At 37.2% G+C, this 15,410-nt stretch overlaps 1 protein-coding gene across 3 annotated transcripts in view; it reads left to right on the top strand.

The window, feature by feature from the left end:
* The window catches only part of IQCE (IQ motif containing E), an 80,861-nt gene that overhangs the window by 25,694 nt on the left and 39,757 nt on the right, over window positions 1-15,410 (top strand). For all 3 annotated transcript variants that reach the window (XM_044659980.1, XM_044659973.1, XM_044659985.1), the window contains exons 6-11: window positions 1,455-1,568; window positions 4,302-4,352; window positions 5,691-5,761; window positions 10,172-10,244; window positions 10,557-10,606; window positions 14,071-14,234. In XM_044659980.1, coding sequence (XP_044515915.1) covers window positions 1,455-1,568; window positions 4,302-4,352; window positions 5,691-5,761; window positions 10,172-10,244; window positions 10,557-10,606; window positions 14,071-14,234 — 523 coding nt within the window. The remainder of the gene's footprint in view (window positions 1-1,454; window positions 1,569-4,301; window positions 4,353-5,690; window positions 5,762-10,171; window positions 10,245-10,556; window positions 10,607-14,070; window positions 14,235-15,410) is intronic.

Below are 15,410 nucleotides of genomic sequence, written 5' to 3' on the forward strand. Positions count from 1 at the left end.
CAGAGGATGAGATGCATAGTGTCATGGAAGCAGTGAGCATGAGCTTGGCCAGACTTAGGGTGATAGTGGAGGATAGAACACACCCAAACAAATGAAAAGAATAAATATAAGATCATTTTGAGAGGAAATGCACAAACATCTTTGGGATAAGAAAAGTTTTGTGTACGAGTTTGATGTTAATAAACTCAAGATGTGAGGATTCCACTTTATAATCTGGAGCACTGGATACCACATTTTAGCAAGGCCATTGACAAGCTGGATTGCATCCAAAGAAATATTACCAGTATGATGAGGAAAACCTCAAACGGGATTTGGTAACTGGCATATCAAGTATGTGAAAGATTGTCATGGAGAAGAGAGTTTATACTCATCCTTATTGATTAAGAGGGCAGCAATAGGAGCAACAGGGGGAAAAAAAATTCACACATCTTTTTGATCAAAAGGGAATTTTTAAGTTCAAATGTCAAAAAAGACATTTGAGTATCAGTGCAGAAATTTTACTGTTGAACACTTTATTTTTAAACTTGGAGTCAATTTATTTTAATTTGTTTACTTCAGTAGTGTCAGAGTCAAGTGAAAACTCATTAGAGCTGCATATTGATTTTGAAAACCTCAAATGAACATTATCTGTATTGTATGTTTATTTTGTAAGGCATTTACCAACTACAGTTGTGGTAAGGTTTGATGTCTCTGATTTACATATCTCTTATTATTTGAATCTTAATCATACTATCTTTTAATTAATCATTTTTGGCATTCTGCTTAAAAACAATTAAGATGATGCTTCTAGCTCACCGTCCATAGTTCACAGCTTCTCAGCTGTCTTTCCGGTGGTGGTGATGAGTTATACTAACGATTCACAATTTCTCACCCAACCTCTTTTTATACATTTGCGAGCGTACAGTTGATCAGTGAACAAATTTTCTGTCTTAAGGTAATTAACCTGTATAGAAATGGCTCTAGTTCTTCAGGCCTTCATTGTCTCTCATGTGTACTATTTCTGTTTAATAGATTCCTAATTGATCTCTACTTTAAGTCTTTCCCCTAAACCTGAAGTATAAGTCTGATTTTGTCACTTCTCTGATCAGTAAATACCAATAGTTCCTTATTACCTTTAGAGTCAAATCCTGTTTTTAACAATTAGAACAATTAGTCAGGGCTATTCTGGAGCTAGTGCATACTGACTCATGAGAACCAGTTGTTAAATTTGCAGTGAGTATTTACATCTCAGAAATGAGCCCTATGAGAATGCCTTCCACATAGTAGGCACTTAGTAAATGCTTAATTAATTGGATTAAATCCAATTTTGACTTGAGCACTAGAGGACTAAGCTGTCTAGCCTAAACCTAGCACTGTGGATAAGGATTAAAAACTCAACAGTATATCTTTGTATTTGACTTTCTAGGATATAGTTTTTTAGAGCCAAATTTGTAGGTTTTTATTTTTGTTTTTAGTCATTACACTCTCAAAAAGGTGATGTGGATTTTATGAAAACAAAACTTCGACGATTAGAAGAAGAAAATAGCAGAAAGGATCGGCAGATTGAACACCTCCTGGATCCTAATCGAGTAAGTTGCGTAGTCCTTATTGTTGTAATTCCCTTGGTAAAGAGTATTCAGAGTCATTAATCACATAGAGCAGAACTTCCTCAGATACTTCCTAGCTGTGTGATCCTGAGCAAGTCATGTAACCCCTTACTTCTCTTCTGCCTTGGAACCTATACTTTGTATCTATTCTAAGACAGAAAGTAAAGGTTTTTTAAAAAACACTTGAGGGTACTCTAGATCCATAGGATTAGGTTATGGTAGGATTTATGTGCTACTAGCAGTGAAAGATCTAGACAAACTCAGTGGATGTTCTGAGCAGATTTCCATTTGTAATCCTCTGATCTGTAGCCTGCCCAGTCAACCAGATAGTGGAATTGGCCACACAACCATCATGGGTCCAAAACTTATCTGCTTAGCCATGCACCCGTACTAAGGGAACTATGAAGCAGGTAAAGGAATGGCCTCCTGGAATTTTTGGAATTACACCTGCATTTATTTAGGGAGAGTCAATGGAAAAGATACAGAACTTACCAATTAAGAACCATGGGGTCCTTCATAATAGCCCATCTTTTAACTTCTTATAGGGATGGTCATAATGAAGTTTGCTTTGGGCAATTTCTAACTCTCAAAGGAGCTATTGACCATGGGCAGGCTGGGGGAATGGAGCATGTGACACCAGATTATGATTAAAGGAAAGTACCAGAAATGAAATGAAACTAGTAGTTGGTCAGAAGAGTGTGTTATAACTGGCAGCATGCACAGAATTATTAAAAAAAAGAGTTCTGGCATGGACAGAAGGATGGTCTAGTTGTGTGATAGTATGAGCTCTAATAGCAGGAATATTGCTATAGGGTGCAATTTATTAATTCAGTTTGGGAATCAGTTATATAGTAGAAAAGAGTATCTTTACTCGGAGGACTGTCCAGAAGTGTGTTGCCCAGATGTGTATGATATAAACTGAGTTTCATGACCTATTATTGTATATGAGAAGATAATCTCCTAAAAGTAAAAGATCTCCCAAAAGAGTTGTGGGTGGTCTTTTTGCCAGTGAAGATCCAACACAGAGGAGAAAGTGGGCCAGTTTGATTATCATAGCAAAAGGTCATAGATTTGGAACTGGAAAGAACCTTAAAGGCTATAGTTCCAATCTCTTCATTTTACAGATGTGGAATTTAAGGACATGTAACATGTCTGGGGTTGCATAGCTACTAAGTATCTGAGGCAGGATTTGAGCCCAAGTTTTCCTGAACTTGAATCTAACACTCTATCCTTTACCCAGTGTTTCTTCTAGGGTGTCTACTGCTATCATAATGGAGTCCTGGTCACTGGATTGGGGCAAATCCATGATGAAATCCAGGGACACTGTCAAACATGATTGGGGAGGTATTATAAAAAGTATCATCAGAGACCCTATTAGTCTAAACTCCATAGTTTTCCAAACCAGGTTCTTGGCCTGAGCCTGGACCTAGTATTCATCCATACAGATTTGTCATATGCTCACTAGGTGATATCATGATATACCCAAAGCCTTCTTGAAGAAGACCTCTTTGTCTTTCCTCAGGGTCTTGCACATAGTAGACACTTATTTAAAAAAAGGTTTGTCAGGTGAGTTGTGGTTTGGCCATCAAAAGGCATGGGTAGCCAAATGAAAGGTCCTATTTATGAATTCCCCCTATTTAGCCAGCCCATTTTGTGGCAGAGACAGGGGAACATACTGATGGAAGTGGATGTATAAGAGTCCATCAGGGATGATTTCCCTCTCTGGATTGTTAGATGAACTCTGGAGTGAGGTTGTCATATATTCCTGGGTATCCACAAGGACTTCCTAGGTTGCTTTGTCCAGGCAGTTCTGTTCTGTTTGAGGTTTTGATTTATAACCTGAAGGGTGTTCCCACCAAATCTCCTCCTTGTGGGAGCTACTAGATCTATTGATTTTTGTAGCCTTAGCTCTGTGGGATCTTTGTCATATCATCATTGAATGTCTTTAGCAGGTCACTTTCCCATCAAGAATTCCAGGCAGAGTGACTAATAATCATAGGATGGGAAGCAAATTTTCATTTGGTTGGTAGGAAAGCCAGTTTAGGATGGGAAAGCATTGACTTTTTTTCTTTTGGAGCCACCACTTTGGCTAGTTCAGATCCAAATCTATGATCTCTGGAAATGGTCTGCCAATAGTCCTTAGTGACTTGACTTTATCCATTATCATCCTAGAATAAGGGGAAGGGAGATGGTTATGGGATGAGCAAATAAAATGCACTCTTGATTAGTAAAAGTATCCAGAGGCCTAATCATGTAATAAATAAGCTGAATGGTATATCCAGTAGAATCAGTTGTGGATCAAGGTTAGATGGTAATACACAGAATTACATTGATTAAGGAGCTAGGTTAAATTTTCAGTGGAACTTGGATAATCTATAGTAATTATAACCAAGCCAAAAGGTCCCTTTTTTGGCAAATTACAAGGAGTAGTTAGCTGGTCCTGCACGGCTAGTAGTATGGAGACGTGTTATAAATGCCTAGGCCGGCTCTTATGCACCCCTGTGCATTTACCAATATTGTATGACTTGCTTATGGACAATAATAACTGGGCTCATTCATTTAACTCATGGTTCAACTTTTTTTTTTGGTATCAGTCAACCCCTAAGATTGGGGGAACTGTAAATTTCTATTCCTCAGATTAGGTGAATTTTTTTTTAAATCAATGAAATCTGAATTGCACAGACTTTTACAAAAATATTATTTTTTTTGCTACAGGGCTGTGAATTTGCCCGGAGTATGGTTGACAAAAGGCCTGGTACTGGCTGGGTAAGTGTGATCTCCAGGAAGGCAAATAACTTTCCTGCTGAAACCTTATTAAAATGCCAACCAACATTCAGATGAGAGCTATTCCTTCCTTAAAGAGATTACAATGATAGGTGTGGAGGAAGAATACTGAGATGCTCATTCAGAATATATGTGAGCACTCTGCCCAGTGGAGACTGTTTTTCTTGCAGTCATATCTGGAGAGAATTAATTTTACAGTACAATGGGTGCTGGACGCTAGGGGCAGAAGAGAAACCCCTGCTATTTCCTTGTGGGCTGTAACTACTGTCTCGGAGTTGAGAATAGAATGGTCAGAAGCTCCAGGAAAACTTGTAGTAAATTCTTAACCTTGGAGGTGATGTTTCCCATTGCTTCTTTATGTTTTGTTTGTTTTTAACCTTTACCTTCTGTCTTAGAAACAGTTGATTCTAAGGCAGAAGAGCAGTAAGGGCTAGGCAATTGGGATTAAGTGACTTCTTGCCCAAGCTCACACAGCTAGGAAGAGGCCAGGTTTGAACCCTCACCCTGTCTCTAGACCTGGCTCTTTATCCATTGATCCACCTAGCTGCCCCTCCTATGTAGTTTTCAGAACTGTTATGCCGGAGTGCTTTGAAATTGTTACAGGCTTTAACTCTTTTGTCTCAGGAGAAAGATTTTAGGCCTGACAATAATATTTGAATATCTGAGCTACAGTCAGAACCCTGAGGAAAGACTCCTAAATGGAAAGATGTCAAAGGGAGACATTCCTTCCATGGTTTTCCTGTAGATGCAATTTGTAGTAAAGTGGGTTTCTCTGAGGTACTTAACAAGACAGACTAATCAGTGCCCTTCTGCTATGGGTGACAGTTTATTAAAATAATATTGTTTAAGAAAAATTAATGCTATTTCCAAAATTGATACTAAAAACAGAGTATGGGGTACACATAGTTGCAAGTTGTGTTTTTACTATCTGAAGCAAGTGAGGAGAGAAATGGGGTTCTACTGGAGTGGAGTGTTATATATGCTGTCAAGTGAATGTGGAGAAATCATAAAGGGTTGTTCCTTTTAATTTGACAGCCATGAACAGTATTGTCTAAAAAATAGTTGCCAAAGAATTATACCTGCCTTAAAAAAATTTCTTTTGTTAATGAACTCTCCTGTTCCTATATATTCTCTTGGTTATAGTGATAAACATGTTTAGGATTTCATTCTTGTTTTGGTGTACTGGTAGCTGTCTGCAGTATGTTTGCTTAAATTTAACATTCCAAGAAGAAAATTAAAAAAGACCAAATTTCAAGAGAAGACTGATAGGTAAGGATATCCAAAACTTCTAAATTTGATGCATTTGTATTCTTTTGGCAGGTCATTAATGGACTAAAACAAAGGATTATCAAGTTGGAACAGCAGTGCAAGGAGAAGGACAATACTATCACGTATGGAGACTTTTGTATTGTGCTCTTATGTAGGCTGGGAAGAATTGTGAGAATCAACTATATTATTAGAAAGGGCTGCATTTAGCTTATTCCATTATTTAAATTGTCTTCTTAGACAATTTCAATTTCAAGTCTTCTTAGGTTCCAGTTTTAATTTTCTACCCTCAGAATTTCTGTGACCCTGTTCCCAGTACTGTCTTTGCTTTTACTCTTTTTTTTTTTTTCACCCTTTTTCGGACAAAAAAGGTTAGATATTTATGAATGTTTGATTTCAAAGTGTCTCTCTTGATCTGAATATTTGGATAAAATTTGGGTTTTGTTTGTTTGTTTTTCAATACCCTTTCTATGCTAGTAACAACTCTTAAGACAGAGGGTAAGGGCTTGGCAAACAGGATTAAGTGATTTTTCTAGGGTCACACAGCTAGGAAGTATCTGAAGGCAGATTTGAACCCAGGGCCTCCTGACTCCAGGCCTGATGCTCTATCCACTATACCACTTAGCCTGCCCCTTCTTGATGCAACTTATGACAAGGTTCCTTTACAAAGTATATACTGCTTCCAATCTCTCCAAGGAAAAACCAAGGAACTTTAATATGGCTTCTTTCAAAAATCTCTCTAACTTGTGATCCCTCTCAGTGCTTAATACAAAGAAGATGCTTAATAAGCACTTTTGTATTGGTTGATTGTAAGCTTCTCACAGAAATTGTGAATGGCTAGAATGTTCAGGTACTAATTACTATCCAATTTACAGCCTGTAGTACTTTGAGCAGGCTGGAATTAATTCCAGTCACCACAAAAACCCTAGAAATATTGACCAGATCTCAACATACTAGGGCAGTATTAGCGAATCTTTTAGAGATCACATTCCCAAACTTTACCTTCAAGCTGCCTGTGAGCCCCTCGCATTACCCCAGACAAGAGGAGGGAGGAAGTGCTCACATTGGACTGCTGGGTGGAGGGGTGGGGCATGTGAACATTGTCCCCAGGTGCAGTGGAGAGGGGGAACAGAGCAGCCCCCTCTAGCATGCTGGGGCACATGTGCCACGTCTTCACCAACACAGCAGCACTAGGTTCATGGTGCTCACCTTCTTAATAATACCCATAACTTTTCTGGGAATCCCCAAACATACTATGATATAGCTTTTCTCACTCAGACTGCAGAGTCTATGGAGGTATGTGCCTCAGATTTTCCTCAGAAAATATTTAGCATATAAACATGCTCTGGGATCCATTGGCTAGCATTGTGAGATAATATTTCATCTGTCACTGTCATTTCTAAAAAAAGTGTCTTATGTGTCTAGGCAGAATGGATCTGAGAATAGTTGTTAGAGCAGGGGCTAATTTAATTTCCTAAGCGCCTTAAGAAACCCAAGTCTTGGCCTCATTTTGGCTTCCCACTGCTGATCTGGTAGATTACTTCTTCCAATGATGGATTTTATTCTTGAGTGGAGCCATTGTATATGTTCCTTTTTGTCCACAGTTGTAGTAAAATGCTATAGTAATTCCTTGGTCAGCATCCTTGAACGGTGGACTTGGGTCTGTATTCTTGGGGAAAAGTGATACCAAATGATGGTCTTATTGTGTTTGAAGTTCAGACTTTCATTGATGAGCCCCATCTAGTCTCTTGTTCAACCACCGTTTTGACTTTGGCATGGCCTATACTTGAGTGAATCAGTCAGGGACATGCAGGGCCAATTGTTATATCTTCTACTATTTTCTCTCTTTATCTACCCCTTTATCTACCTTAGTGACTGGATCAGTTTTGAGTCGTTTGGAAACTATTGCCAGAGCAGCAGTTCATTATGTAGAATCCCCATGGGCACTTAGGTCAACTTTAAGCAGCTTACTTATCTCATAATCATTGCACCTTTGCTCACTATTCTTTTTTTTTTTTAACCCCTTACTTTCCATCTTATTGTGTATTGGTTCCAAGGCGGAAGAGTGGTAAGGGCTGGGCAATGGGGGTTAAATGACTTGCTCAGGGTCACACAGGTCAGAAATATCTGAGGCAGGATTTAAACCCAGGACCTCCCATCCCTAGGCCTGGCTCTCAATCCTCTGAGCCACCTTGCTGCGCCCATTACTATTCTTTGAAGAAGAAAAGAAATAAAAGAGAAATGAAGGAAAGCAGACTTTGGTAAGGGAGTGATTCAGTCAAATTATTTTGGCATCTCTGTAGAAACTAGATTAGATAGGGGAGATATTAGAAATTTGGAGGCCAATTAGGATTTAGTTGAAATATTCCAAGTGAGAGGTGATAATGGTGGTAGGCCTTATGGATAGAGAGAAGGGGACAAATGCAAGGGATCAATCAAGTATTTGTTAATTGCAGTCTCTTAGGTGCCAGACAGTGAACAAAATGAGGAAGATGTAAAGACAGACATTAATCAGTGCTCTCAAGGAGCTTACATTTTATTAGGGAAAAACAACATGAACACATATAAGTTTGGACCCATGATAGATGATTTGGGTATAGAATTAACAAAATTTGTTAAGTGATTAGATATAGAGAGTAAAGGAATGGTAGAGAAGGACTCCAAGATTGCATACCTGGGTTACCTGTAAGGATGTGGTGGTATCCTTAATAGGTAAAGGGAGGTTTAGAGAATGGATGACTTTTGAGGAAAAGTTGAATCAGCAAAGAAGTCTGACAGAGTGGTCACACAAGTAGGAGAATCAAGAAGAAGCATTTTTAAAGAATCCACAAGAAAAGAGTATATATAGGAGATCAGTTTGATCAATTCAGGGTAAAAGCTATAATAAGGTCAAAAAAGAAAAGACCATTAGGTTTTAACAGTTAATAAATTTATTATTGGTAATGTTGAAGAAAACAATTTTGATGAAATAATAGAGTTGGAAGTCACATTGTAGAACTGAGAAGTGAGGAGGAAGCAAGGAAATTAAGGCAAAAAAAATAGGCAGCTGAAAAAAAAAAAGTTTTGTTTCCTTTTGTTTTTATACCATATACCAGTCTGCCCCCTGCTTAAATTTAATATTTAAATAAAACCAATCAACATAGCCACTGAGTCTAATAGATAACAAACATTTATTTTCCCTCCTTCCCACCCATACCGCCTCTCCTCCTCCCCTGAAAAAAAGAAAAGAAAAACAAAGCCTCTGTAGCAAAGTCCCAATCAGACAAAACAAATTCTCATATTGTCCATGTCCAAAAATGTATCTTGTTCTGCATGCATAGCCTATCTCCTCTCTGTTAGGAGGTAAAGAGTAAATTTCTGTCATTTGACCTGAATAGTAGTTGTTCATTGAGAAAGTCCTTAAGTCTTGCAAAATTGTTCATTTTTACAATATTATGACAATATAACTTGTTCTCCTGGTTCTGTTCATTTTACTCATCATCAGGTCATAAAAGTCCACAATTCTCTGAGAACCATCCCTTTTCTTATTTATTAATGTGTTATACTCCATCCTATTCACATACCAAAATGTATTCAAATATTCTTCAATTGATGGTCATTCACTTAGTTTCCAATACTTTGCTACCACAGAAAATTAACATGAATGTTTTTGTACTTAAGGGTCCTTTCCCCTCCTTTGATGTCTCTGGAGTATAGGCCTGGGTAGAGGTTATAACTTTTCCCACACTTTGAAACTGAGTTGGTATATGTAAATAAGTCTTGATTGATGACACATGTTAAAACCAGTGGAAATGTGCGTTGGATATGGGGGGAGGGGAAGGTGAAGGGGAAAGTAAAAACATGAATCGTAACCATGGAAAATTTTTCTAAAAAAATAAAATATTTAGATCTCAAAAAAAAAAAAAAGAAACTGAGTTGGTTTTTTTTTTCACATACTAAGATTTGTTTTCAAAAATGATTCAGGTATTTTAGAGATACCACCTATTTAGATCTTAGAATTGTCACAAAAATTTTCTCTAATTATAGATTTACTTACTTTTAATACTTAGTATAACACAGTATACGTTGGAAGTTTATTTTCAATGCTCAGTCCTCCCAACATCCCGGTTGATATTGCCAATCACAGAAAAAGAAACTAAGGCATTTACCCACTCTAACAAAGCTAAATTGTGACAGAACCTGAAACAAAACTCGGTTCTCTTTCCCCCTTTTAAGATGATATGACTTTGGGACAGTTTGGTAGCACAATGGATAGAGTGCCAGGGCTGGAGAATTGGGGAGCTCCTTGTTTCAAATCTGGCCTAAGACTGGCTTTTTGAACCAAGGCAAGTCATTTAACCCCCAATTGACTAGTCTTTGACACTTTTCTCTCTTAGAAGTAATATTAAGACAGAAGATAAGGGTTAAAAAAAAAAAAGATGTTATGACTTTATTAGTGTTTGTACTATGCCCTGCTATGACACAAACCAACAGGATATTCAATTCATGTTTGCAATACCAGGACATCCATGCTAATTTTTTGTTTGGATTTTCAGTAAACTTCAAACAGATATAAAGATGACTAATTTGGAAGAAATGAGGATCGCCATGGAGACTTATTATGAAGAGGTACTAAGCTCTTTTTCCTAATGTATTATCAAGGGATAGGGAAGTTACAGAACTTGGACAGAGAGTAATATTCTAATGACACTAAAAACTGAAGGAACTGTCTAAGTTAGAGCTTGCTGCTGAGCTTAGTATTGCTGGGATTGTGTGTGATTATGTCATCATGACTTTTAGGTTAATACATAATGGTCATACTTTGATTCATGTTGGTCCTAAGTAATGCTCCTAACTCTAATGGAAGTGTCCTCAAAGGAAGATCTTTTTCATGTTAGTGATGTGCTTTTAAAAATGCATTCTGACTTTGGTATTTTACAGATCCATCGTCTCCAGGTTCTTTTGGCAAATACTGAAACCACAGGAAAGAAGTATGTTAGTCTCTTTGGGGCCACATATTTTGTATATTGATTCATGTTATTTAAAAGTGTTATAACAAAGAAAATAATCACATAGGAGCTTCTAATGTCTGTTACTTTGAATCACCTTGAAACACCTTTTTAAAAAGTAAAAAAGATCGTTTGAGTTAGGCCTCTTATTAGGTATCTGAGTTTCTCAACTCACAGTTTCTCATAATTATTATTTGCTAATGGCAATAGTATGTTTAGTCAATCAGTTCTGCTACTGAGATATGTTAGTTCTTAAGTCACACCTGTTATATTATTAACACCTAAAGGGGTAGGGTAGCTAGGTGGTTCAGTGGATAGAGAGCCAGACCTAGAGATGGAAGGTCCCGGGTTCAAATTTGGCCTCAGATAATTCATAGCTATATGATCCTAGGCAAGTAACTTAAACCCAGTTGCCTATTCCTTACTGTTCTTTTGCCTTGAGACTGATACTTTATATAGATTCTAAGACAATAGGTAAGGATTTAAAAATAAATAACACCATTATATAATAACATTAATATTTGCAAAGATCTTTTCTTGCAGTAACTCTGTGAGTTAAGAAATGTATCATGTCTTCATTGCATAAATGAGAAAACTGAGTCTCATTAAGTGGTTTGTTCATGGTCACATAGCTAAGAATTAGAGCTGTGATTAAAACCCAGATCTGACCCCAAGGCCAGCACTTTCCCCCTATATCACACAAGCTACCATTTCAGCACAATTTTATTCTGCCATTTAAATTTCTCTCTGGTTGCTTTATTTGGAAGAATATCAGCCTTTCTGTTCATTATCCAACAAGCATTAAGTGTTTATTATATGCCATGCATTGTATTAGTTCCTAGGGATATAAATATAAAACAGAACAGACACTGCCCTCAAAAAGTTGCCATTTAGGGGGAAATGAGGAATGGCAGGAACACAATTATGTACACACAAAATATCTACAAAGTCATTTCAGTAATAGAGGGGGCAGTAGCAACTCGGAGGACCTGGATAGGCCTTTTATGGGCCATGGCACCTGAGATGAACCTTAATGAAAACTAGTAATTGATTGTACAAGGTACAGTTGACAAGAAAGAATAAAATAATAATAAATATAATAATATAGAATAAAAGTATATAATAATACAATAATAAATATAATAATAATAATATAGAATAAAAAGTACATGGAGTGTTACACTCAACCTGGCTATCACCAAACCCCTTGGGGAAGGTAATCATTTCCTTACATCTTTTTTTTACTTCTTCCATCTATAACCCCCTTCCTCCCCATCTCTAACATATAAACCCACACTTATACACATGAACTAATAGTATTCAAGATAACTCACTGACCTTGGAACCTGAAGCCCTGAATCCTAGTGTTCTCTCTCCCACTAAATAACTTGCCTAAAATACATGTCAGTTACCCTACCTTTGAACATCAGATTCCTTATCTCTAAGCTAGGAACTTATTTTACTCAACATTACTTTATAAAGAAAATAAATATATGTAAAAGGTTTCAAAACTGCAAAGTGAGAGACAGAAGTCAATTATCTTTACAGCACACATGGATTATTGCAATACCCTGCTGGTGAGTCTTCCTGTCTCACGTCTCTCCCAATACCAATCCATCATCCTCCATTCATCCACTAAAGTACTTTTCTTAAAGAACAAGTTTTGGTCATATCACCCTTTACTCAATAGACTCCAGTGGTTCCCTCTCACCTTCAGAACTGAATACAGAATGCTATGTTTAGCATTCAAAGCCCTTTAATCTAGTCCTTCCTGTCTTCTTATACCTTACTTCCTGATATGTACTCTTGGATCCAGTGGCATGGGCCTCCTGACTACTCCACAAACAGGACACTTCATCTTTCAACTCTGAATATTCTTTCTGGTTGTTCCCCATGCCCACAATGCCCTCCCTACTCTGCTCTGACTCCTGGTCTTCCCAAACTGAAATCACAACTTCTATAGGAAGCTTTTCCCAAACCCTTGTCATTCTAGTGACTTCCTTCTATTAATTATTTACCATTTATCCTGTATATAGCTTGCTTTGTATATATTTGTTTTCATGTTGTTTCTTCCATTAAATTATAAGCTCCTTGAGAAGGGTAGGGACTATTTTTTAATTTTTTTTTTTTGCCTTTTTTTTTAATCCCCGGCACTTGGCAGTGTTCAGCATGTAGTAAGTGCTTAATAAATGTTTGTTGGTTAATTAAAAAAAAGTATATGAACCAGAGTCCTGGTTGGTAAGCTGGAGAACGACTTAAAATACTAGACAAAAACCCTCCCCAGTGGGGATACTAGGCTAGTGGGGTTGTCAGAGGTTTTGTCTTACCAGAGGTTTCTTCTGTTTTGTTGCTCTAGTTGTCACATTTTTGGATCACTAATTTGATTTCAGGTTCTACCTCAATTTGGAGCACTGTTTCCATGCTATCTGATTCCAACTTCTAGTGAAATTAAAATTTTCAAACTTCAGGATTCTTAATTTTAGTTATAGTAAAAGTAGGCTAAGGAAAAGTAGAATCTTAAGAAGAACATTATGGCTTTGACCCCACTAAGGTGTTTTTTTTTTTAACCCTTAAAATCAATACTGGATAGGCAGAAGAGCAGCCAGGGCTAGGCAAATGGGGTTTAAGTGAATTGCCCAGGGTCAATACAGCTAGGAAGTGTAGGGAGGCCAAATTTGAACCCAGGACCTCCCATCTCCAGTCTTTCTATTTACTGAGCCACCTACCTGCCCTTATTAAAAGTTTATTTACTCTTTGTCAGATTGTCTTTAAAAAAATTTTATAAACCCTTATCTTATGTCTTAGAATCAATATTAAGTATTGATTCCAAGGCAGAAGAGTGGTAAGGGCTAAGCAGGATCTCCTGCCTCTAAGTCTGGTTCTTCATCCACAGAGCCATGTAGATGTCCCTTTGCCAAAGTATTTTAAAAGATGCCAATTCTAGATAACTTATTTTTTTAAGTATTTTTCTATGTTTACATAATTTATTTTCTTTCCTTCCCCTTTTCCCTCCCTCCCCCCAAATCCAACAAGCAATTCCACTGGATTGTACAAATGTTATCACTTTGATACCTGTTTTCATATTATTCATTTTTGCAATAGAGCAGTCTTTTAAAACCAAAACCCCAAATCATATATCCATATATACAAGTGATAAGTCATATGTTTTTCTTTTGCATTTCTACTCCCATAGTTCTTTCTCTCACATTGTGGATAGCATTCTTATATTTCTCTTTGAATATGAAACAAGAGTTATCTGTGATTTTTCTTCTAAAAGCACAGGAAAAATGATTCTTGCACTAAGGTTGACGTTGGACATTGAGAACATCAAATTGATTTATTTTAGTTTAAATAGTTTGTAAAGAGATTTATGGCATATTTTATCTATTTAGAAATCATTTGTTTATCTTTGACCTACTTTACTTTTTGGTTTGTTTTGTATGTAGATCCCCATCTGATAAAAAGTCAACTCAGAAAAGGCAGAAGAAATTGAGTGCTACTGTCCTGCATTTGTCCAGGAATGTTCAAGAACTTCAGGAGGAGAACCAGAGTTTGAAGGAAGATCTGGACCGTGTCCTAAGCAATTCCCCTATTTCTAATAAAGCAAAAGGTATCACCTACAAAAGCAGGGAGAACGTTTACAGACGTTTACAAAGCTGGTTTTTACTTCAGCTTTTCCATGAGGGAAAAGAGCAAGGATGCTACAAGAATTCTTGCCCCTACTTTGTCCAGCCACATGGCTTAAGTGGCATATCACTAGCATCTAAAACAAGGGTTATAAAACTATGGAGAGATTTTAGCCTTTTTAAAAAACAAAGCTGGGGCAGCTAGGTGACCAGGCCTGGAGTCAGGAGGACCTGGCTTCAAATCTGGCCTCAGATAATTTCTACCTCTGTTACCCTTGGCAAGTCACTTAACCCCCCCCCCCCCCATTGCCTAGCCCTTACCTCTATTGTATTAGAATTATTTCTAAGACAAAAAGAAAGGGTTAAAATTTTTTTTAAGAAAAAGAAAAATCATACAATGTTCAGTTAATATGTCTATATGTTTACCATTAGGCAAATGAATCTTGATATAACTAGAAAAATACTCTCTGAATCTTAGCATAGCCTAGCAGTGATACGCAGCGCTTCAATGTTAACAGTGGCAGTTGGTGGTGCAGTAGGTAGAGCACTGTGTCTAGAGTCAGGAAGACTTGAGTTCCAGTCCAGCCTCAGACATGCACTGACTATGTGACCTTGGACAAGTCATTTAACCTCTGTCTCAGTTTCCGAAACTGCAAAATAGAAAAAATAATAGCACATACTTCCTGAAGTTATTGTGAGGATCCAATAAGATATTTGTAAAAGTCTTAACACAGTGCCTGTCACTTAGTAAGTTCTCTATATATGCTTCCCTTCCTTCCTACTTATCCCACCTTCTACATTGGCTTCTGAAAGTTGTGTTTTAAATGGGTGGTTCTCTAGTTATTCCTTACTTTGTCCCCCATCCAAACTGCCTTTCTTGCTTTTTTTTTCCCCACACAAAATACCCCCTTCCTATCTCAGGGCCATTGTTCTGACTGTGACCCACACCTGCAATGTGTTGTATGTACTTCTTAGCATCCCTCGTTTTATTCAGAACTCTGCTTTATTGCCATCTTTAACATGGAAGCCTTTCTTTTTTTTAAAAAACTCAAGTGTAGGACTTTATTATATTTTTAAAAATATATTTTACGTGTTCATTATAAAGATTTTATTTATTTTTAAAGACCCTTACCTTCCATCTTGGATTGACTCCAAGACAG

This window comes from Gracilinanus agilis, chromosome 1 (genome assembly GCF_016433145.1).
Source record: "Gracilinanus agilis isolate LMUSP501 chromosome 1, AgileGrace, whole genome shotgun sequence".
In the NCBI taxonomy this organism is placed as follows: Eukaryota; Metazoa; Chordata; class Mammalia; order Didelphimorphia; family Didelphidae; genus Gracilinanus; species Gracilinanus agilis.